General features: G+C 33.9%; 1 protein-coding gene across 1 annotated transcript in view; it reads left to right on the plus strand.

Moving 5' to 3' along the window:
• LOC145684566 (uncharacterized) overlaps positions 1-21,909 on the plus strand; it is a 71,611-nt gene extending 49,702 nt beyond the window's left edge. Inside the window, exons 3-7 of the mRNA XM_081756964.1 lie at positions 3,961-4,164; positions 14,761-14,881; positions 15,398-15,444; positions 16,431-16,611; positions 21,428-21,909. Coding sequence (XP_081613090.1) covers positions 14,763-14,881; positions 15,398-15,444; positions 16,431-16,611; positions 21,428-21,497 — 417 coding nt within the window. The 5' untranslated portion in view covers positions 3,961-4,164; positions 14,761-14,762 and the 3' untranslated portion in view covers positions 21,498-21,909. The remainder of the gene's footprint in view (positions 1-3,960; positions 4,165-14,760; positions 14,882-15,397; positions 15,445-16,430; positions 16,612-21,427) is intronic.
• The last annotated feature ends 3,999 nt before the right edge of the window (positions 21,910-25,908 follow it).

Below are 25,908 nucleotides of genomic sequence, written 5' to 3' on the forward strand. Positions count from 1 at the left end.
TGATATTAAATGTATTATGAATATATGTAAGAGCGCTCGTGTCTGTCCCCCCTAAACGTGTATTGGTTGCTATAGTTTTACCAGTGAGTTTTCTGACGAATTTAAGAATGTAGATTTTGTCGAGAATACCGCCGTGCACTTAAATAATTTTCCTTTTCTTCTGAATCAATGTAAATGATAACCTATGTAATTATGTAATGGCATGCATTGAAAAGTAACGGCAGGTCTAAACGTAACCCATACCATAACGAATATTATTCCTGAACGACTAACCTAAAACCATTGTGGAAAGTGTACCTTGAATCCGTCTCACCTTCATATGTATCCTGTGATTTGACCAGTTTTTTTTTATCCTCAATTTGAACCATCATACTCCGTACACCTGTGGAAGATCATTTTTTTTTTTTTAAATCCGAACCATGTATAAACATATACGAAAGTGATCCTAATGAAAGGTCTCGTGAAGTGTCCCAGTGTTGGATAAATAACTTGAAATTATTCAATTAATAAGTTGGAAATGGACCTTCTAAGAGGAGAAACATCCTCTGGTGAAAGTGATTTTCGAAATCCCTGGATGGATATAAAGCGTCGCAGTGTGCGATTGCAGATATAAACTGTTAAAAGTTATAAACCAAGTATAGACGACGAATGGTTTTGTAAACCAATAGATATATATATATATAGAGAGAGATAGATATATATATATAAACACGAACGAAGTTAAATGGAGCGAAATGTTCTGGACACTACGAGTAGTGCGTGATTTGTGATTTGAACGCTCCAAATTAGTAATATTTTAATGTCTCGACGTGAGGTAGACTCATAAGTTCTGATACACTCAAAAGTTTTTTTTCTTTCCTCTTTGTCCAATTTTTTTTTTTTTATAAAATAAGTGTCTTCTTTGCGTATGTCGCAAATCATAATTTTGCTCTAGCATGCCTAAGATATGATATATGTAATAATTCCTTTTTCTTTTCTTTTGTCAATATGATTGAATATATAAAAATTTACTAAAATATAACACTATGTACTCTATTAATATATAACTAAGAATTTGTGCTTTTAATATTTTTTTTTCATAATTATTTGTTTGTCTTCTCTTTTCACTATGAATGTAATAAACTATTTGTACCCTTGTAGCTAGTTGATTTTCCTTTAAACATATATACACTGTCCTGAGTGAGTGAGTGTGTGAATGCATGATAGATTTAATTTAAGTAATTTTAGTGATATCATTTGTCATATTAACATCTGTAATATATGTGTCATGTTTTAATATATATGTTAAGGTAAATAACCTAGGTTATGAAGGACCGTCACTAACGGTTTAAATCGGCTCGAGGAGTGAAGCAAAAATAGCAAGAATAAGCCTAAATACGACATCTTTCTTCCAGGAAGTTGAGATTCTTATTGATACGATACATAAATTTATATTGAGTTTATAAATTTGATTTTTTTTTTTTCCTTGGCTAATTCATATGTGTGGTCGATCCTGGAGAACAGAGTTCAGATACTGGATGGTTATCAATCACCGGTTGGAATAACATTACCAAGAATGATTTCACTTTTCTCGTTTCCAGGTCTAGGTCTGGGCAACCCCATGATCGTGGTGCCTGGAGCTAGGTCTGGGTGGTATGAGGGAACATGTGTCTATTCTAAAGCATTCCAAAATTGATTAGTCGTTAATAATATTTAGAATGATTCATATTTCAAGGACTTTCCCAACCTTTTGCTATATTTCCGGAATTATCCAGTAATCTGTTTTCTTATTAAAATACCATATTTCTTTTCTTTCTTCCTTACCTACCTCCTTCTTTTACCCTTCTACTTTCTTCTCTTTCTTTCCTATTTCTAATTGAAAGAAAACGGAGTCATGACAGAGTAGTCGCTATTGGCATGGTCAATAAGTTGTTTAGATGAGTTTTCTTCGGGAGTCCGATATGGAATAATTAACAATAACAAGAAAGTTTATTGGAAGTTACTCTATTGGAAAATAATCTGGATTTCAATCAGTAAGTGATCTTTCGTAATCGTCCTCGTTAAAGAAGGTTGAATTTTAGCGACTCCACTACTCTACGTTGAGTATTATTTTTTCTTCATTTACTATTTTTTTTTTTTTTTGTTTTCTTTCAAATTCATTTATTTGAGATTCATTTGTCCAGTTCATTAATCTTTCTCTTTTCTCCCTCTTAATCCTTCGCCCTTCATTCCATTTTCTTATTAATGTTCTATTCTCTTCTTCTAAACCTTGTACTCCTTTCCAATCTGTATCATTCCTGTTTCTTTTACATGTTTATATATCGCGTTGTTCTCTCTTTTAAGTCTTACGTCATCCTTATGCTCTTTTACTCTTTCTTTGAGTTTTTTCCTGTTTTTACAATATATATCATATTACATTTCTTACATTTTACTTCATACACTACTCCTTAATCATCTTTTTTATATCCTTTTTATTGCGCATTTCCTTAATCAGCTAGGATTCTACTTCCACCTTTTCTAAATGTGTTCACACCTCCTTTTCTTAGTAAGTTCCTTAGTATCTCTGTCTTTTTTCCAATGCTCTGTATCGTATGCTATTTTCTCTTTTACTCTTTGTCTCTTTTCTCTCCTTTCTCTCTGTGTTCTTTGTTTCTGCTTTTCTTTATATTCTTTATGTTAATAATTAATAGTGGCCAACTTGCTAACAAATCCGCTGAAATAGGCATATATCGTTATTATGTAGGGCTCTTTCTCTTATTAATCCATTTTATTTTTGTCTACTTGTGTAAATAGCTTTATGTAGCGTTTATTGTATTTATTGTTTATTATTGCATATTCCATTGTATAATATGGAGGCAGTATTGCAATCTCTTTCCTGTACGCCCCCAATTATTTCAGTAAAACCATAATTGTCAAAAACCCGGTTTTTTTAATTTAAACCAGATTTTTTTTTTTTTTTTTTTTGTTTGTTTGTTTAGATAATTTACTCTATGAATTTGTATTACATATGAACAGAAATAAGTTTGTTTCACCTTGGTGTTATTATGCAACAACGGGATTATGCTGGAAGGGATCACATAAGCTTAAAGCAGAATTCAAACTGCTTCTCGGCTTACATCTTAGAAATTGTCCTCCATTTGGACTCGAAACCGGGACTAATTAGCCACAAATGCGATGAGTCTGCCAATTGACTCTAGAAGGACTCCTGATAAAAATACGTTGTACTAATCTTTACTTACTTACTTGTTAATATAACTGTCAAGAGTCATTTCAGAAGGACAAAGAGATAAACAGTTGCACAAGTGAAAACATTATACAGAATTATATGTAAATCGAGAAACTCCCGCCTTAGCCATTGGGAAAATCCTGTTATTGCTTTGCATATAAAATTTTAAGATCAGCTTATCATTAAGTACGCTAAACCTGAGGTACTGAATTACAAATTTAGTAGGTAGATATCATTCAATAAAATTAAAACTGAAAGTACAATCCAAGCTAATGTTGGAAGCTGCGAAGGTTATCAATAAATTTTGCCAATTTCTATCAATATATTCAAACAATATTGACTTCTTTATAGAACAACAGACATTCAGGCAAGCAGAAATATACAATTTGGTTTCGTTTGATATGTTTAGGTTTAACATCCTTATGTAATACCAAGGTTATTAAGAAGATGACTCGCTAAAAGTGACATCGGAACCAATACATAGTTTATACTTGAAAGAAGGATATGAGGATTGAACATGGGACGTCTTAAAAGATGAAAAGGAGATGAAACTAATGCAGATGGTTTGATATGTGAAAACGTCACCATGAAGTTCACACGATTTAAAGCGTTTTTGTTTTTTGTTTGTTTGTTTTTTTAAACCATTTTTTAGTGTATGAAAAAAAAACACCTGGTTTAAACCAGTCAACCCTGAATAAAACAACTGAATACTTCTACTTTAAATACTATTTATGCTCCCATTCTCTATTCTATAGCAAAGATTATAGGGATGGGAACACAAGCGTGCCAGGGAATTAAGCAGAACACAACCGCACTCTAAGAGATCCCGTCAACTGTAAGTGATGGGGAGACCCCATTTTCTGGTACCCTCTCCTATACGAAAGATGGTGAGCGAAAGCGAGTCAACTGAACGCCTGGCCGAGGCCCCAGGAACCAGCGAAGAAATATTTTCAAAAAAGGTGAGAAAATGCTTTCAGACAAGTAACTGAAAATATTAATAGTACAGTAATATTAGTAAATAGTATCAATATTTTGATGTATCTTTATTTTTGTGCAACTATAATCTTTATTTTCTCATGGAAGTAAAATAATAATATGTTTTTACTGTTTGCATGTTTTTAATTCGTAGTGATTAAAATTCACTTTACCAAATCTATTATATTTGGACTCTTTAGTAATTAAAATCACATCAAGAATAGGTTCTGGTATTTTTAAAGCAGGATTTGTTAAATAACTATAGTGGCCTGATGTCAAAAACTATTAATCATTACTTGAGTCTTTCTTTGTGTTTTGTTCATCATCCTGGAATGAAATCTACTATAAAGTTAACATAACCGTAAAAATTCAGTCAATTCAGCATGCTTTAGATTATCTTATTAATGCTATGTAGAACTTTCTGAATACAAATCTTTAGCCATTTAGTTTTTCAAATCGTTGGGAGAGTCGTTAACTTTATCACAACAATAATTAACATACGAAGTTTCTTGTTTGTTTAATTGACTGAAATGTATAAATACTGAAGGGAAAACATTGCACAGAAACATTATGTTCGTATGTTAAACATACTTTTTTGTATGTGATGCGAAATATCCTCGCCTATGGGGTTATATTTCAATAATTATGGTCACACTGAATATTTACTAATGTACCTGCATGAATGTTTTCCTTGTATATCTAGCTATTATATGTTTAATATACAGTGTTCTAAATCATCACGTTTGTAAGTTACATGCGATTTTTTTTAATTCCTTAAATCTGGTGAAAAGTTAGCCCGTCTTACGGTACGTCCATTACGCTTTGTGATGCAAGAAATCAAATTGTGACAAATAATTTTCAGTTCAGTGTCGTAATATATCTGCATAACGCGAAAAGGAGTATTTTTATTTTTGTTTATTAATCCATTTTTCTGAACCTAGATTTCACGTTTCCTCACAAATGTTCGATAAGATTGATATTTAGGAGTTCCCAGACCAATCAAGACATTCGATTTTCAGATCTTCTATTCGGTTTCTTTTTGATTGTATGGTGTGAATGAAGTGCCTTGATGGAAAATACCATTACTATCAGGATTTCTTGTAGATAATATTGAGCGGAATTCATCATACTCCAAAGAAGTCTGTCTGTCGTTTCAGGTCCGGTCCTGGAAAGGTGAAATACTTCCAAAATACTCATGACCAGCTCAAATATGTTCGCCAACATTCCGTCGTACAATTCTATTTCCCACCATTTACACCACAAAATGCACTTCGTCTTACGTTTGAATTTCCTTATAGAGATCATGCGTTTCTACAACTAGCCAAAAGAGGTTCTTGCCTTTCGTGATTATCAGAAACAGACATTCGGCATTAGGTGTCGAAGTAATCTCGATCAGCACCCAGCACCTTTTGACAGCGTTCCTGCAGCTGTAGAATGCCCTGGCGATAAAATTCGGGGGTCTTGGAAGTCCGTGGGTGCGTGGCGCATGTCTTCGTCATTGTGGAAGGTTGTCCAGGGAATGGAACAGTAGTAATCTAATGGCGGTAGCTCCGACGAATATGGCGCATGGCACAATGTCTTCCAGCCAAATCGCGAAATGGTATCTCTAGTCATATCTGCCACATGTAATCGTCCTCGAGGTACAATATACTGGCTCCTCCTGCTCCAATACGTGTTGCAACTGCTGCAAGTACAGGTCCACAGCGATAGTCTAGCCTTGTGGTAGAAGTTCATAATGCACTACTTGGCAGCTAGTCCACCAGACGTGCAGAACTGGTCTTCATATGCTAGGCACAATGTCTGGTATGCTTAGGAGTGTAAAATATACCCACTGTTTAACACTTATGAACACTGACCGTGCGGTGTGGAGATATGAACGAAAAATAGGCTATTACTCGTTGTTCTTTTGTGGGCAGATAAAAATGTCTTTGATACCCATTGGCTCAACTTGCACACCTTCCCTATGCAGTGCAGGTGAAGTGAGTGTTTTCTTGAAGATTTGGAAGCACTGAGATTTGCAACACATTTGACTGCTTTCAGGGCCTCGCCACCCCATACCTCTCCCTACTGCGTGGTTCCTCATAAAGCCTCAGATCCTGAACTTCTGGAACCAGTTCTGACGGTACGTTCGTTCACATCATCCTCCCCCAATACCTAGCCTATTCGATAATTTGATGCGACTGCTGACAAGCCGTCTTGAAGTCGTACGGCAAATAATCGCGAACGAGCTACTTCTATACCTTCACATTTCTCCTCCAAACTGTGATTGCTTTGTGTGCCCAGTGTGCCTGTATTGGCGCAGGCCAATAGCCACACTAATTCCTATCGCTGTTCCACGCGTAAACCACTTCGTTTCTTTCCGTGAGCTCTTCATCAAATGGGACGTCAAAAACTTTTTAAAGGTTACTTTGTATTCCGTAGGTTTTGTAAGGACGTGCTTCTTAACAAGTATTGTAGTTCCTACAGTCTTTAATGGTCTACCTAGTGCTATAGACACGTTAATATACACAGTTTCAGCAACTAACTTTTGCAGCAATTCTTGGCTGGTTGCCTCTTTGTATTCTAAGTTACCAGTTCGTGAAATTGTATGCGTGCATCCTCTTCTCACTTTTCTTTTCGATGAAATTGAACATGTATCCTTCTAGGTTTTCAGTAATATTGAAACGCTTGATTTGCATGTTCTCGTAGCGGTAGCGTTATCTGTGATTGAAATATCAGCATTATGTGATTGGAAAAATTTTAGCAAGTCTTGTTGGCAACGTCCATTGTATTGCACTACACTCATAAATGATACATGATTGCACTTCCTAAACTTGTAACCGAAACTGAACTGCACTTACACGCCAGAAAGTGAAACTACGCTGTCCGTTATCCAGGATGAACGTTTTGACCATGAAGATGCCATTCTTCGCTTCAATAACGAACAGTGCATAGACAAAACCAACGAAATAACATAACTTCTCGCCTTGCCCCAATTATCTCGTATAGTACTATAAGAAGGCCAAACTATGTATTCTCTGCATTGTCGCTCTTCTTCAAACGCCTTATCACGCAAACGCTAAGGAACGAGATAATCAAACTCAATAAGCTGTGATATTCACTGTCATTCACGCCTTCGATTTGCAGGAATTGATTAATTTCTATTACACAAAGCCCAATATTCACTCATTCGCTTAGTATTTCCTTTCTGCTATGTGGGAATTCTGATGGTAACGAAAAATCTTTAACAAAAATTTAAGTTCAGACAAGGTTATATTCTTTCCATGTAGAAGATACCCTTACGATCTTTCTTTACTGTTAAATTGGTGTATTCGTTTTGAAACCACTTACAAAAAGATAACATTTACTAGATCGCACACATAAACACAAAAAGTTCTAATCAGATACTTTGTTCTTATAGTCATTTAAGATATACTCAAAGTTGACAGGAATATAATAGTTCAGATCAGGCTATTTGTGTCTGTAACTTCCTGAAAATCAAAAACTTCTCAAAGTTTCGCTTCCGAGATAAGTTGGCATATCTTGAAGAAATGAAACTTTTTTTCCCATTAAAAGACAATAAAACTAAGATAATATTCTGTCGACAAGAACTTTATCTTATTTAAGGGAACTTTCGAATCACCATTAAAATTAACACGTGTGTTTTGTAAACTTAATTTCAACAAGACAGTTTATAAGCGTTCAAAAAACACAACAGCTCTTTCAATTTGGTAATACCATCCTAATCAGAAATGTATGCACTAACCGCGAATCTAGAAATGTTACATAGTGGAGGTTTGATTAAAAGACGACTATTCATTCCTCAGGTATGTTCTTTTAGCTTTACTCAACTTGAGTTAAGAATGTTTGACACAATTTGTGAGGAGTGTACCCTTATGCCTCCGTGGTTGAATGCTGCAGTGCTGTTGAAACTACTAGCCCAAACTTACGTAAAATACATATATATATATATATATATTTATCATCTTACTTTTAAAGCTGTTTCTTTGCGCTGATTGCAAATATCTACAGATATGACTTCGCCCATAAACGCCATGTGGTGCATTAAATATAAATGCATGTATAGAAATTGGCTTGTTCGGATCTGGTTCCAATAGATCTTCATATTTGTCCATAAACAGAGCATCGAATCATGGCAGTATTAAGAACAACGCCATGACATCAAATGATGCCAAATAATTGGCTGAATTTCACCAAAACATCTTTGCAAGAATTATTTTCTATAAAAAACAAATTGGTTATCAAAAGAATAGTTTTTACCACTTCCGCTTTCAATAGAGAGAAAGAGATGGGTAGGATTGGAACCTACTCTTGGGAGTTTGAAACTGTATGGAAGAAACCATCCCTCGCTACATAGGCACCGACACGAAGAAAACATTGGGGGTCTCAACTACTCTAAATAGGAACAATGGATGTAGGGTTAGTTGGTTGAAAACCAACTGGTTTTAATCAGAATGGATTTAGACACCTTGTTGCCTGAGTATCTCCCCCTCCCCCCCTCCCGCTTCGTTCTGGTTAACAGTTTTCATTCACTTTCTCACTATTTACGTTCACCGTTTCTGTGCGCCAATAATGGACTACTGACAGCTCGTCACAATGCAGTTGCAGCCCTCCCCGCTAGTCTAGTGGCTAGCACGCGTGCATTTGGTGTGCAGAGTCCCGGGCTCGATTCCCGGTGGGACCATTGAATGACAGTGAGTCGATTTCAGCTTAAATTGTAGATCCACGTCTCAAGTAGCCTTGCTGCTGAACAGATACGATGAATGATAATCAAGTCAATTAAACAATACAGTTGCAACAATTCAGAAACGATAATGGCTAAGAATTCACTATAACAGGGTGTCTATCGGTCACGAAAGTCACGAAATTTAACTTTTGGGTCACGATTTATATATATATATATATATATATATATATATATATATATATATATATATATATATATATATATATAAATGTAAGTGCAGATTGGAAAATTTTGTACTATAAAACGTCAAAGTTCACCATCAAAAATGTATATGGTCGGCTTTAGACATGTTATGAGCAAGCTTAACAGAGATTTTTTATTTATTTTATTTTTATTATTCATAAAATTTGCATAAGCAATCTAATCTTATATTCAGATTTAATATATATATATTTAATTAGTTTAGTTATTTTATATACATTAGATTTCAAGCTAATCATTCTGATATTATTTTATTTTATTTTAAATTTCATTAAGTTTAGTGGCATAGCAGAAAACTGCTTTTTCTTTTTGTATATTTGTTGGAAAGTTCCATATGATTTTTGAAACTTCAGGGAGATAGAGGTTAGTGACCTTTAGAGTACCAAATATTGCCAACCTATAGTATCTAAGAAATACTATAAACAAGATTCTTTCAATGTGTTATAACTATTATAGAAATATATTGTAAGAAAAGGAAAGAAATTCTAAGGATGGACAAAACAAAATTGGCGACAGAAAGTCGCTGAGCAATCTTTTGTTAAACTATACACACCTAGATACGAATTTTCAAATACAATACGTGAGAAATTGTTTCACTGACCGCGATTTTCACACTTTTAATGGAACCGCTACCTCTCCGGTGGGGGTGGTTCAACGGTTCTAGGTGCCCAGTCAGCGAACCTTCATCAATTCAATTTTCATATTGTTCCAGGGTTGCCAGAAGGTACTGATGTATGAAATATATTTTTGAATATAAATTCCAACCTATAACAATTCTTGGACAGATCCGATATAGTTATATTAGTATATAGAATCGCGATCCTTACCCGTATTTTCTTTATAGAATAGCTATTTTGGCAGTTTGCTATTTCTTGCTTAATTTTAAACTCAGTATGTTGATTCTGGCACTCCTGGCATTCCTTGGAGTGTGATGAAGGGTAGCAGAAGACAATTTTCTACTACCAACAAAAAAAAAAGTTATTTTGTATTTTTTTTCTGTTTTTTTTTACAATGACAACTCCACCCAAGTTTATAAATGTAAAATAGGATATTTAAATATTGGTTTTCAACTTTTGTTACATGTCAATTGTAATTCGTTAATCGGTAATATCATGAATTATAAATGTAAACAGAAAAGGATATCGGTCACTGAGAGAAGTTGTTTACATTCAAAAAAGAAACAGTAACCGCTAGAGGGATACATGCGTCAGGCCTCTCGCAAGCAACCCTTATTGTGAAAGAAAGTCCCGCTATCCTCTGACAATGAAGAAAGAAAAAAAAAAAATTTGAAAGCCGCGAAGGAGGCGAGTTTTGGTAAAAGCTAGCGTTTGTGTGTGTAACAAAAGCAAATGAGAGTAAAACATTCAGTTAGTTGAAGATCCACTGTCGCCAAAGTCAGACATTTTTTTTTTTTTAATGAGAAACTGAGAGTTGAACTCATATCTTCATACATACATAACTTCAGCAGTAATAATAGAGCTAATTGTTATTTGGATATCTGTTATATAAAGATAATTATTCTGAAGAACTACATTTTATTTGGTGCTAAAGTGAATAATCTTTATTGACATAAAATTACAGCTGAAAATGTCTGACAAGTAAACGAATATTAGTTTAGCATACCAAAAGTGAAACACTGTTTGCATTGCTGAACTTCATTTTGACATCAGTGAATTGTTATTTTATTAAACACAAGGTATAAGACTGAGTTAAAGATGCCAATGTGTTTTATCAGCAGTTTCTCTGAAACTAAAACTTTATTCTCAATAGAAGACAAGATCTAAAGACAGTGACTCCCAAGGAAGAAGGATAATAGGACCTCTCTAGGAGAATCATCTGTAGTGAAGTGTGATTACAGTGACGAGAAATGAAATATCTTGTTTAAACGGTTTAGTGACAGTGAACATTTGAATTTGAGAGAGATCTCTATTATTATTTTTATATTAAAAAAATCATTTAAGGCAGTTATTAAAGTGATTTAAAAAAAATCTATTGAATATCTAGTGTGTATATATATATATATATTGCGTGCGGTGTTAGTGTGTGTTAATTAGTGAAATTAAAAATAAATATGTGTGCATTTTCTATAAAGTGTGTGGAGTTTTTAATTGAATACTTAGCCGCAGGGTGAGTACAAAATAACTTGTAGTTTTTTACTTTTCAGGCATTCCAGGATTTGTTGTGTCTGCCAGATTTAACTAATTCAATTTGATGATAGATTCACATTTTCTTAATATTAAGATAATATCTTACCTAAAGTCAGAACTTCAAGCAGCATTACTGTCCCTAACGGGGCAATGGGACGTTAAAATAGAACTCATGTTTACAGGAATGTAAATTCTAACTTTATTGTAATTTGGCTCTACCGACACTAAATTATATTTTTATTTTTATTTTTTATATTTATTTTGGCTAATCTAAATTTTATTAATTATTTACATTTACATATGCATATACATATACATTTACATATTAATTATTTACATTATAAAACGATCCATTTTTCAAATGTTCAATTAGTACTATTTAACCGCAAATAATGAATGAGTGAATAAAGAAAACAAACACTTCACTGAAACTCATGCTCCTCTTCTTCCAGAAAACTGAAACCATAACACGTCACCACAATAATGTTTTATTTTTTCTGTCAACACTATCGATAAACTAACATACCAACACGTCACAAAATCTTTGGAACAAAACACATCGGAGTATACGTTGTTACTGACTGCGTTTTCTCCACAAAATGACCGAAATTAAATATTTGAAAATGTAGAAAGAAAAAATCAGAAGAAAGGAAGGGAAGCAGGATTGGTTTTCTGCAAGCAGGGGTCATAAACCCCTATATAAACTAGCATGTGTTGCAACTGCTAGCAGGGAAAGTTTAGAGGGCTTCCAGAATTCCTAGAAAAAAAGGCTCACTATACTTGTCCTTTACATCCGCTCATATAGTAATAAAATGAAGACAATTCACGCTGTGTGTGTTTGTTTTGATGCCCCAGGAGGACAATGCTCACCAATACAGTCACTAGTAAAGAATTGAAGCTGGGAGCGGGAGAAAAAAAAAAAGTATTCTCTTTCCTCTTTTCAATAAAAGTTGTGAAACGGAAAAACAGCTGTTTGGCGACACTAATTTTACTAAAGAAAACTAAATATTATATTCTGAAAATGAAAACGCACCTGAGTAGTTATTTTCTAAAACTGTCTGGAAAAAGTATTTTGAAGAAATAAGGATACGAGAACATAACTGAAATATTGGGGGGTGCTCAGCCCCCTCATCGGTAATATTGGGGGGACTGAAGGGATCTGAGCCCTCAGATTCCGGCGCCTATGCCTCGCTATATTTTACCGGTTTTACACTATATAAATCCAATATTGTAAGATTTCTGCCACTTAGGTTTCAGTGGAGCAAAAGTGGCTTTTTAATGTAGTGACAGTTCCCACTGGCTTCCCAATTAAAACGGAGAAAAGTGTGTTTTAAAAATATGGACATTTATTCCTGTATGAGAATAAGGAACGACTGAACACAGAATTTATATGAAGTCTACAACCCTGATTGATGCCATTGAAAGACTTGGTAACATAGCGTAAGTCTTGATGTTTGATGTTACCTTCTTGTTCTGGCTTGTTCCATTCTAGCGTTCGCCTGCCGTCACACAATGATCCTTTAAATATGAGTTTTTGAGTTTTACTTTAAATATGTGACCATACATATAATATAATCACACTCTCACCGTAGCTTAGAAAACGGAAGTTTTTTTTTTTTTTTTTTTTTATCTCTTTGCAGTGGTGGGAGAAGGAAGTTCTGTACTGATTACGAGCGCTGTATACGAAAAGGTATCAGGAACTTGTTCTGCTTCTTGCGCGGAAAGTTTATACTGTTTCAAGAGCGGGAGATCTCTATAGTAGAATTTTGAAGCATTGTTTGCTTTGCGACTCTCATATGCAAAGATCTAACACTTTAGATCTTACTAGCACTTTCGATCCTGGACTATTTCAGCCCTTATTTTCCCCTGTCGTGGGTTTTTTTGAGGTTTAGAAAAAAAAAATACTGAAACCTTAATTATGCAGATAGAAAGATGAAATTTGGTTTCTTGAAAGAAGAATAACAATTTGTCATGTAGAACAAAATTTAAATGCGTTGTGCACAGGAGAGTGGGTGTGATGACGTCATACTTTTAAAGGACATTTTGCTGATGTAATTTACGTTTGAGTGAAATAAAATTATTTCTTTTAAACTATACATAAAAACCCCAAATGGAAGTAGCTTTAGATAGTGGCATGCTGAATACGTGCTAACAAAAAAACATTCAACTCGGGAAGAGTAATGTCTCTGAAACGAGAAAATGTAGAGTATTTCTTTCAAAGCCCCTTCCAGATGCTTCTTCGCAATTTGTTGAGATGCGTACCTGTTCGTTTCATTTAGATAGAAACATCGTAGTCAAAAAAAATATAGAAAAGAAATCAAAGAGAGATGTATCAGCAGTAAATACTTGGGAGGGATTAAAACTGGGAATTCTGCAAAATTCAGGTTTTTGAGATGGCTGCTGGTCCCTAAAATTATTTATTTATTTATTTCGTTCTGCTTCCAAGATAGGGTTATGACATGTTTTACAGTTATTAGAAAATTATCCTTCTAAAGACTCATGGTGCAGTTTTCTGGGGAACTATGAACTGTAGAGGAAAGAGCAGTGTTTTCCAATTCTAATCAGTGAAGTGGAATTTGTGATTAATTTCGTGACACTAGACTAGGCAGAAGTGAAGCCATCATACGTATTTTTTTATGTTCTGTGATTTAATTGCGAATTGTGTTTGTTTATGAATATTGAGTGTTTTTTTTTATAAAATAAAAAGAGAGAATAGAAAATTCCAGAATGAACAGTAAGAGACGTTGAACCGACGAGGAATCTGAATTTTTTTCTTTTCTTTTCTTTTTTTTCTTTTTTTTTTTAGTTCGTCAAGTGCTATGTAAGGACGAGGTTTCGCCCTTACTGTGTTATTTTGTGAATAAATAATTAGTGTACAAGTGTATATAATGTTATTGATAAAGGTAAGTCTGGCCAGACATATATTTAATTACATACATCGTATTATGTGTTATACATATTTATAATTTAATCTTGGCTATTGCTTATTTGTATGTGTATATCTGCTTAAGCTGTATATTCTTGCTTGGATTTCTTTTCAGCTATATTTAACGAACTCTATATTCAAGTTTTTTAATATAGATTTTCTTATAGCGATCGATGGAATTTTCCAGAGGCTTGCGACGGTTGCTCGTTTTTCAAAAGACTTTTTTGCGGATTTTTAAGCGAAAATAAAATTAAGTAAACTAAAAGGGGAAGGGTCATCGACCATCTAAAGCTTACATACACTGCTTACTAAAAATCGTATTTATATTAACTAGTAAGTTGGCTTTAGCAGTTTTCTGCATATTTGTGTGTTTTCCTCAGGGATGTTCATATTTATGTTAAGTTTGGTTTTGGCGGTTTTAATAGTTTCGGTGGTGTCAAATTTTATATAATATTTTTTAGAAATTTTCAACGGACTTCGTGAAGAATGACGGAGAGATTCGTTAGTGTTTTTCGTGATATTGCATTTAGTAACTTTTTTTTTTTTTTTTTTTTTTCAGCAATGCCGTATAAAGACGCTTCTAAGCCTAAGGAGTACAACAAAATTTATTGGGCTAAGAGGAAAGAAGAATTTCAAATGACGTTCAAAATATCACAATTGGTAGAACCACATTGTAAGAGGTATGAATTTAAATACTCCTTTCAGAATTTTGGTATTAAATTAGTGTGCTTAATTTCTTATTAATGGCTATTTACAATTTCACGTTTATTAAGTGGAAATATTTTAAAGTATGTGTAGTTTGTGGAAACTTTAGGCACTACCTTTATAGACTGTGATTTTTGCTAAGATTGTTGAAAGTAGACGCGTTCCTCAAAGTAAATTCTAAACGAACATGCTTCTATTTTCTGGGTGTTTTTTTCTTTATTATACTCTTTTAACTGCCATTTTCCCTCTATTTTCTTGGAATTGACTGAGAACACCCAATTAAACGACTTTTCCTCATTTGCCATTTAGAAGCCATTTCTAGGAGTAATTTTATTTCGTAGAACGTTTTATCGACGGTATCGAAAGACATTTAATCATCAGTATCAACACTAATTACATGTATATAATTAATACTTCATACACCTTTTGATGCCGTATTTTAAGTTTTATTTTTATTATTGTTGTTAATTTACTAACCATCATCTTTTCAGGTTGCAAGCCACGGAGTCAACCTGTAGCCAAGGAGGAGGTCTCTGCCGTAAGTAAAGTAATTTTGAACCCTATATTGCACACATCACAATATATCAACAACACTACTGCACGGTATTTACCAAAGCTTCCATAATTATATAAGCAGCATGTCAATATCAGATACTATTGTATTGCAGAATATACAAAGGTTAGGTACTCGGATCAGTTCTACTGTGTATTCCAAAGTTCAACTTCTAGTTCGGGACTACGAACCCAATTGTCAAAAATTAACCACTAATTTTGATCTTTTGAGTTCCTTCAGCTAAACGTGCGTGTCCATAAGGAAGCACATATTTTATTTGCATAAGTAATTTTTAATTATAGACACAAGGTTATAGATATGGTTCATGATTATGCAATTTCAGTTCGGTAATATTAAAAAAACATTTCTTTTTTAATTAAAGTCTTGGGGGAAGGGCAAGTGAAACTGGATTGCTGTTCGCCGCAAACGAAAATCCGAGGACGTGCGCCGAGAACTTGAAGGTGAGGTATTAGTTAATATTATTATTTTGATGAATATTTTGTTTATGTGAAACCTCTCGATTTTCGCACGGTACTCTACGACGAATTACTAATTTTTCAAGTAGTTACACGTATAAGAAAAAAAGAAAAGATTAAATTTTATCAATTTAGAATTTTTAAAATTTAACTTCTTTAGACGTTTTACTATAAGTTAATTTATATATAACTGACCGTCATTTTCTCAGTTTGCTAGCCAAGGAGTTTTGTCGTATTACATTAGGTACATAATACTGTCTTACATTTGACCCGATATAGTAACTTGAACTCATAATGTTTGTAGGTTTTAATGTCAATGTTTTCGTCAATGTTTCGTGTATCGTGCATATCATGAATGGTGTACTTTTGTATATTTTTTGTACGGAACATTTAAGCTTAGCCACCTATAGCTCTAATCACCCAGAATTTTCGTTTTACCATTTTACGTATGATAATTATTATTATTATAAATACCCTTTATTATTTGTTTTTCAGAGCGTGATCCGAGAAGCAAAACGCTTGTTGAGGACGATGTAGAAAGCCAACCGTTTAACTCGTCCCCTTCTCCTGTGCCAGAGGAGAATCAACAGATTGAGTTGAAGCTAACAGAGGAAAGGCCAGTCTCTGGTAGAGGACGGTTAATTAAAAGGAAAAGAAGTAGTATATACGAATACTGGTAAATGGAATAGTTAGAAGAAACGACAATGACTCATAGTCTGCTAATTATTAGCTTAGGAAATTTAATGGGATATAAAGTATTCTTCTTAGGATGTTTATTATTCCTGTACTGTGTAGGAAGTATTGTCTATTACTTACTTTAAGCATAACATTTTATTGAAATCATTATATTTTTATATATACTAGTACTACAGCATGTACCTAGGTAGAGGGAATGACAATGACCTATAGTCTGCTAATTATCATTATAATTAAAAGTATTTATTCACTATTTTAGTAAACAATTTGTAATTTTTCAGATATATTTGAAAGATTCAAAGAAATTTCAAAACACGTTGACTATGGTTATTTTATAATATAACCGATCTAGGGAGAAGTAACTCATCGTTACTCACTCACTCACCGAGATTTGGAACATGGAATATTAGAAGTATTTAAAGGGCAGGCGCGTTACAATCTGTAACGAATGAGTTAGATAAATACAGGATGGACCTAGTAGGAGTTAAGGAAGTTAGGTGGGAAGGAAATGGAACTGTTAAATCCGGAAATTTTACGTTGTTTTACGGGGAAGGAAATAAAAACCACCAGTTAGGAGCAGGGTTTTTCGTTCACAAATGAATATTACCAGCAATTAAACGGGTTGAATTTGTTACTGACAGACTTTCTTTTATTACTCTTAAGGGATGGTGGTGTGATATTGTTTTAAATATACATGCTCCAACTGAAGGTAAGGGTGACGATATAAAAGATAGTTTTTACGAAGAAGTGGAACGGATATTTGACCAACTCCTGCGATACCATATGAAAATTCTATCAGGAGATTTCAATGCGAAGGTAGGACGAGAGGATATTTTCAAACCGATTATAGGGAACGAAAGTCTGCATAAAGAAAGTAATGACAACGGTGTTAGATTCGTGAACTTTGCAACATCCAAAAACCTAATCGTGAAGAGTACAAAATTCCCACATCGCGACGTTCATAAATACACTTGGACATCAGCAGACGGAAAAAACACATAATCAAATTGATCACAAGAAGGCAGTCTAGCATAATTGACGTCCGGTCGTTTAGAGGGGCTGATTGTGACACTGATCACTAGCGATAATACGAGAGAGATTATCGTTCAATAAAGGTAATATTCAATGTCCGAAAACGGAGAGATTTAATTTAAAGAAATTAGAAGAAAGCCAGGTAAGAGAGGAATACCAGATTGAAGTTTCGAATAGATTCTCGGTTTTAGAAGACTCGGAGTGCACTAGTGTTGAGGATACTTGGATTGAAATTAGAGATAGCAATAGTTCAGCAATAGAAAAATTGGGACACGCGGAAATATGTAGGAACAAACCATGGTTCGACCAGGAATGCATTAAATTAGCAGAGAAGATAAAAAGGCAAAATTACGCTGGCTACAAAATCCGAATGAAATAAGTACACAAAATTTCGCAGATATCAGGAGGGAAACTTCCAAAACTTTTAGAACAAAGAAAGGCGATTTTTTGAAAGCTAAAATTAAGGAACTCGAAGATAATAGTAAAAATATAAGTATTCGGGTCATGTATAAGGGGATCAGCGAATTTAAGAAAGGCTATCAACCTCGTGCTTATATATTAAAGGAAGCTGACGGAACAGTTCTTACTGATACGGATAGCATCTTAAATAGATGGAAAGATTTCTTTGACGATTTGCTGAACACGCAGCCAAAAACTAATGTGCGTGGAGAAAAGGAGATACACACCGCAGAACCGTATATTCCAGAACCCAATCGAATAGAAGTAGAAACCGCTATACAGAAATTAAAGAACCACAAATCTCCGGGTGTAGATGAAATTCCAGCTGAGTTAATTTTAGCTGGAGGCAAAAAAAATTGTGGCTGGAACAAGGAAGAATTTTCACAAGAATGGAAAGAATCAATCATTGTTCCAATCTTTCTTTCATGCTTTATATAGGCGGCGAAAAACCGGGAAAGGTCAGGAAATTTGAGAAGACTGAATTCAGCTAAGAGTCAGGGAATGATTTGCTAAGAATGAGATTTTTTTAAAAAAATATATATATATATATATATCTAAAATGAAAATTTTAAGACAATCTCAGATGTGGTTGTAGGTTTTAATTTTTTAAATTCACAACTTCAAACTTGGAAACTTGTCCCTGTTTTGCCGTAACGGTGTGTAACAAACTTATTTAGTTGTGCGCGTTATCTTTTACTTTTGCTTGTGCAGTAGAATATCATATTGGTAAATCATCCACAAAATGCAGTAGTCTCAAGGATACAATAATAATTCATTTTTGACAGATGCATAATTCCAACCTTTTTTCCATACCACTAGTTTCGATTTTATCGGAGTTCTGTCCTTCATTAAGAGAGTAGCTTTTGACATAAATGAAAGAATTTGGGAATACGGTTAGTAATGTATTTTAATTCGCAAAGAGGTTTATTTCGGAAGTGCTTGTGAGTTTACGAAAATTGCTTATAAAGTTGCAGAACAGCGTATACATTGAGTTAATACTCAGTGAATAGGCGGACTAATTTCATAGAATATGGGATACGTCAATAGATATGAAAGTGAATTTTCTACTTTCTTCTTATAATGCAATACTTATTAATTGCTGTACATTCATAGGTACATATTTAATCGTTTTCCACCGATAGTTATATTGAAATGATTTATGACGAAGTGTCTCATAAGTTCTTTAAAAATATATTGTTTATTCTCATTTTAAAATTATTCTGACATTAAAAATGATGCAGGAATTTGGAAACAATATTTATGGTACACAAGTTCAAATAAAGTTTCAATTTTTTTTTTTCTCTCTCTCTCTCTCTCTCTCTCTCTCTCTCTCTCTGTCTGTCTGTCTTTAATCATTCTTTGAGCCAAATTTTTGTATGCTTTTTTTTAATGCTAATACGAAATGTCCAAAGTTTTATAAAATAAGATTATTTCAGATGTGTATAAAATATTTTATAACTGGAATGCAGCCTTTGAAAGGGGGAGAGGGGGGCACAAAAACTTCTGGGACTTGGTGGGTGTGTTCCCATGGTATCAGCACTCGTCTCAAAAAATGTGTAACGAAGACACGTTTTTTTATTTAGTGAATTGAAAAACAGAAAAGAGATTGTTAGAATTTGCGACTCAACCTAAAATAAACATTTCTTTCCAGTACACTGTGGAAGTAACCAAGTTTCATGATATGCAGTTCTTGTTTGAATGTTGATATCATCATATCTTTACTATAGGAAAAAAAAATAATCATGTTTTGTGTTTCGCCAATATCCTTGGATTTTGGAACAAGGGAAATAATATGTCCCTTCTTGCTGATGGTTCATTATCACGTGTTACATTGAATGAAGGAAAATGATTCAAAAGATCGATCATGTTTCAGATGTTAGGCGAGTTTGAAATATTCTGCATATTAGTCCTCACTTAACCGTTGAAGGATCGGACGTGGATCCACTGGTGCGAATTTTACAAAATTTTCAGTTTCCGTCCATCCAATATAGTTAAATTTTCGTTTTAATTGTCGAGTATCCTTTGTTAATATCATGTGACATTATGTTTCTTTTTGGAAACATGGCTCTTTCGCCTCTGTAGAAGTCACGTCTTTCCAGTTTTGCTTATACAGTAAGGTATATTATTTAATTTAGTGTAGGGTACGTTTCTATCAATTTATTACAAACACTGTATTACATGACATTTTTACGTAGTGTACAGTACAAGCTTTTTTATCTTAGCTTACTACTTATGATCACTTTTGATTAGCTTACTATTCATTTACTTTAAGTATATGCACATGCACTAATTTCTTTTCATGCATACATTTTGTATAATTGTATATGTAATAATAGTGCTTTCTAGGAAAATCAAAAACGTATATTAGTAACAATTTTTTTTTCAGTTCTCTGTTAGACATGCGCTTCTTGTAGAACATAAGCTTACTGTTTTTTCAAGTATTCAGAAGGAAAAGCATACAGTCAGTAAAAGAATCTCTTTACTATCTTTATTGTATTTACGAGTCAAGTTTTATGATCGCTCTCAAGTTCGAATACCTCTCATGCATTGTAAGCAAGAAAGAGTTTAGTAGTGGCAAAGTAGATGTATCTTCTATAATGAGAAAGGCAATGAATGTAATTTAACACTTAAAATAAATGAGTCAACGTGCATTATGCATTCAGTACACAGAAAACGAAATTAAGCGAAGAGCGTGTCCACTTAAAGGTGTGATATTATGTGCAAAACGGGTTATATCTAAGAACCAAGATGATATCAGTGTTTGGGATGGAAAGGGAATTTTCTTAAGTATTACAAATTTATTAATAAAGAAATTGTATGCTTCGACATAAGCAATGAAAATGCACCGGTGCTTGCAAAATCCTCTCGATAAACAAAACAAAACAAAAAAAAAAAAGTCAAACTGTACTTTAAACTGTTATTACATACTGCGTATGGATCAGAGCTAGCTCCATCTAAGTAACATCTGTTCTTGAAACCCATATTTTTTATGTTTGCACATCTTTGCTCTTTCAGGGTACTCACACGCATCACAGATGTCACGAAGTCAGCGTTAACACCCGATCACTTTCAGTCTTAGGATGTAATTGTATTCGTTTTACAAAACAATGTTTTACATTGTTATTCAAAATTATTTGTTTCTTGTTCCTAATATTGGCTGAAATGCCCGAATACATCCGAATTCACTCGAACATGAATATGGCGAGATGTGACATAAAGTTAAAACTACATAGTATGTATTTTTATTAGTAGTAGTAGTACTAGTATTTGCTGTACCTTAAAACTAATGACATATCCTTTTGCAGGATGAAATTTGACCATTGGCGACAACCATTACCAGAACACTTTGTATTTTTGGAAATAACCATCATGTAACACTGACAAAAAGAAGCATGCGAAACATCATAACACCTGCACGAGTGATTTTTAACTAATGGAACATATTACAGTTGTTAGAATCCACAGAGGGCACTGTTCCATTTTTAATGAACATACTTGAATACAAATAGTAAGAGAGATTCTCAAAATAAGGAAGAGAGAATTGTGGGTATTCTACGTGTAGAAGATAATAATGAATTTCGAAATCATAGTAAACAAGAACAACTTGAGAGAGATGAGGAAGCAGAGGGGGTTTCTATTGATCATGAACAACAACAGGGTGAAAATGATGATGAGAAAGTGGAAATTTTTTGTTTGTAGAGTGTTTTGTTTCTTGTAAATAGTATAATCTCTCATTTTCGTATATGTAATTTTAAGTCTTTTTAAATACATACTTGTATATATTCTACGTCTTTGCTTTTTTTATTCCTCATCTATGATAACTGTATTCCATTCTTAACGAAGTTAAAATTTTTTCTACTAATTATAACAATGCTTTTGTAAATGAGAAATACCGTTTTTGTCTATCAAAGAACAGCATAAAACTTCCGACTAGTAAATTCGTCCTAAATTGCTAAAAGATATTAGTACCACTACTAGTACTGCTAATACCTTAATGCAAATATACACTATTTCTTTATAAATTCTAGATAATATATCGTAGAATACGAGTAAAATGTTGAAACCGAAAGTTATAATGAATGCGATTTAGAAAAACTTTTTTTTTTATTATTATTATTATTACAAACAAAGATCAATAATAAAGCATAGGAACATAAGAAACTATTTGTAATTTTCTATAAAAGCTTTTAAGGATTTCATCATGAGAACAGATATTTCACTTTGCTGCATATTAACTGGAAAGGAAACAAATGGTAAAAGTGGAAGAGAATACCACAACATGTGGTACAAAGCTCACTTGATGCGAGCTGGGAGCAAATTAGAAACACCAGAGATGAATGCTCTTCCACTGCAGCTGGGATTTTTTCATCACGTTCAGAAATGAACATTGTTTTTACTTTTTAAAGATTAAATATAGAAAGCAAAAAAATATGTTTATACTAGTACCTGTTACCTGTTTCACTAGTATTTTTAACATCTTAAAGAAGACTGCATAAAAATAACAGGGCGATTTTTACAGATCTTAGATACATTCCATTCGTGTTTCGAGGACCCTCAGGTAACGAACAGTCCTTTTTTTTTTATTATTATTATTAAGGTAAATAGAAAACCATTTCATTCACCAAGTCGCCAGGATGTAGTAAGCAGAAGAGTGAAGATAATGAAAGCTCCAGCATTTGCTGTTGGGGAAACAGGCTTATTCACGTAACTATCTACGTAACGGCATTCGTTGTGAAAAGTAAGAAAAAGAAAAAAAAAAAACATTCTTCACATTGCTATTCATCCTCGTGTGGCTGACATTTCGCACTGTTAGTGAAAAAAAAGATGAATGAAATTTAAAACTTGAAACATAATCTACTTTCGCTTTCATTCTTAGATAAGTATATATATATATATTTTTTTCCATTCCAGAGTGTAACTTAAAACAGAAAAAAAGATGTATGTGTGAGTGAGAGGGGAATCTGCTCTAAAAGATCCTTTTCATATTCTCCTTGTGCGTAAAAGTATAAATATTTGTTTTAAAATAATGTCTACAAATACTCTTTTTTCTTATTTTTTAATTTTTTAAATTTTAAATTAACTATTACCTCAACCTGTGTTTACTACACAAACGAAATCATTTCTTTTAACGTTAAACGATTATACCAGCTATACTAAGGAAGACAGTAAAGGTGAGAATGAATGAATGTGTAAGAATTGATAAAATGAAAATGTGGAAGGAAACGTTGAAAAACTCCATCGATATAATGTCTACCACAAATTCAACTTCGTTGGGGACCAAACTATGGACAGCAAAGGTAACTGTTCTAACACTGAGCTGCCGTGCTCCTGCGCTTTTCTACATATTATATCATTCTGCTTTTTTTCCATACCCGATTATACCTCATTTTGGGCCTACAAGTTTGTTTTTTTTTTTTTTTTTCAAGCTGTTACCATGCAATAGATAAAAAAAAAGAAGAAGCAAAACGTCTGCGGTGCGTGTCGAACCCGCTATACGTAGGTTCTGTAGTGGTTGTCTAACAGAAGAATACCAGCGTTTCACCAATAATGTTGAACCTAAGTACTCCTCTGAAACGTTAAGTAGAAAACAACGACAAGTTTTAGTTCTCAAGTCCAAGGTAATTGCTCACAACAGTAGTATAAATTTGTCATTTTACTATATAAATGGAATATATATTTACGGTTATTATTAGGAAGGATGATTTTGTATACTCTTATGCGTTTCATGGACATTTCATTCTTTACGTAAAAAGTAGTAAGCTCTCTAAGATCATTCCTTTTTTTAAAAAAATATATACCAAGCAGGGCGCAAAATTTCCGGCGACTAGAAATTTACAGCTGGCGATCAGTGTTCAATAGGAATGGTCTCTGCCTAAACTTAGTCACAGGGCTGCGCAGTTTCTGTTTCGCACGAAAATAATTGTCACTGAGTGAGTGAAAACACAGAATGTGAAGTCTTCATAACGGAAATGGAAAGTGGAGTCTTCACAACATTGTAATTCGCCCCTCTTTTCCCACCCTCAATTGAAAACTTCATTACGAGATCCCTAAATTTGCTTCCGAGTCACATTTTGTGCAATTTTACCTGCAACTACTGGCAGTGTCGAACTGGACAAGGTGGCGAGGCGGAGATCTCTGCCTGCGCCCCACCCTCTTATGGCGCCCTTTTGTCAAAATAAAATAGAATTCGTTATATTGAACTCAAGAAAATTTTAGTTAATATTTCCAGTATTGTCTTTATAATAAAAATTACATGATAGAGTTATTGCAGATTTGCCACATGATTTAAGGGCTATAGCCTGTCAAGTCACCGTGCTCTCTTCGTTGCTGGTGCCAACAATACCAGATATCCTAGGTGCTATGCTGCAACGCGGTCTGATCTAATTTTATCACAAGTGACGTTGTGACTGTTGTATGGCTCATTCTCTCGTTGCATGGTTTGACTATGATAGTGGCATAGTGTTATCGTCGTTATTCAACATAAACGGCACCTGCGTGTTCCGTAAGGACGCGCCGCGTTCTGCAAGAACGAAGATTCTTGTTATGATATCAAGAAGTAATTTAATAATCAGTCTACTGCAGAAAATAAGTACATTAAGTTACTTTGATGGAAATATTACGGCCACAGCAAGACGTTTAAGAGATATGTAAATGGTTGAAATTCTAAACTCTAATGTCAGTAGCTCTTAACACAGAACTGTTTGAGCTTACAACACCAACTTCGAATTACGTAGAGTTCCCAAACATGGACTACTTAACGGCAGTGGAAATGGTCCAAACACTAGCAACAGGTTTGAAGTCACTCAGAGAGAAATTTTCTGAGTTGTACGGAAACGTTAAGATGTTTTCGAAAAATCTTAAAGAGAATTTGAAGGAAAACAAACTTCATCTTAGGGTTGATGCCTGTTTTTGAACGAAAAGGATTCGGCGTAAAAAAGTATTTCTTTGATGAAGACTCGTCTTACGCCTTTGCAAGAGGAAGGTCAGTGGAAGAAGTTTAAGTGGAAATGTACAGAATTTGTGACACTGCTTTGACAGAAGTTGAGAAGTAGTTTGCTTCAAATGAACATTTAATGAAAGATAATGCCTGTTTGGATCCAAAGAGATTTGAAGAAATAAAGAAAGCAGGATTACCAGATGAACAGAGGCGGATCTAGAAGGTAAAACGCGCAGCAGCTAGAACCCAGACTATGATAATTATATCATGAGATTACAATTTTTCATAGGTATTGCAGAGGTTTCCAGCTTAACTCTCTCCCGTTGGCTAGGACGTTGTCATTGTTGACCTCAAGTACGGTATTATTTTACACATTGCATAACAGAAAAAACTGCAACTGAAACTATATCTAATGTTTCAAAAAAAAAAATCAATAAAGAATAAAAGGCAATGCTTACTATAAATTTTCAAAAAAGTATATAAGTAATAGTTTCAATCACTTTTATTACTCAAAAACTTGGGGAGATAGGCTCCCGCGGCCCTAGGCTAGATCCACCAGTGCAGATGGAGCTATGAAAACATTAACAGAAAATACAGGCGCGTGTAAAGAAACTCTTAGAAATCAAACACTCACGTGAACTCAAACAATTTTCGACCCATTACAAAGATTACTTCAAGAATCTGAAGGATGCTTCTATTAGTGACTTTGATACGTTTCTGTGTCCAGGTGATTCTGGAAATAAGGAGAATGGGATGAAAAGAAAACAGAAGATCTGGATCAGCTGAATGTTCGCCGTTGTAAACAGAATTGTATACACTGTGTTTATACTCTATGAGCTGACTTTAAAT

This window comes from Thermobia domestica, chromosome 1 (genome assembly GCF_964235325.1).
Source record: "Thermobia domestica chromosome 1, izTheDome1.hap1.1, whole genome shotgun sequence".
In the NCBI taxonomy this organism is placed as follows: domain Eukaryota; kingdom Metazoa; phylum Arthropoda; class Insecta; order Zygentoma; family Lepismatidae; genus Thermobia; species Thermobia domestica.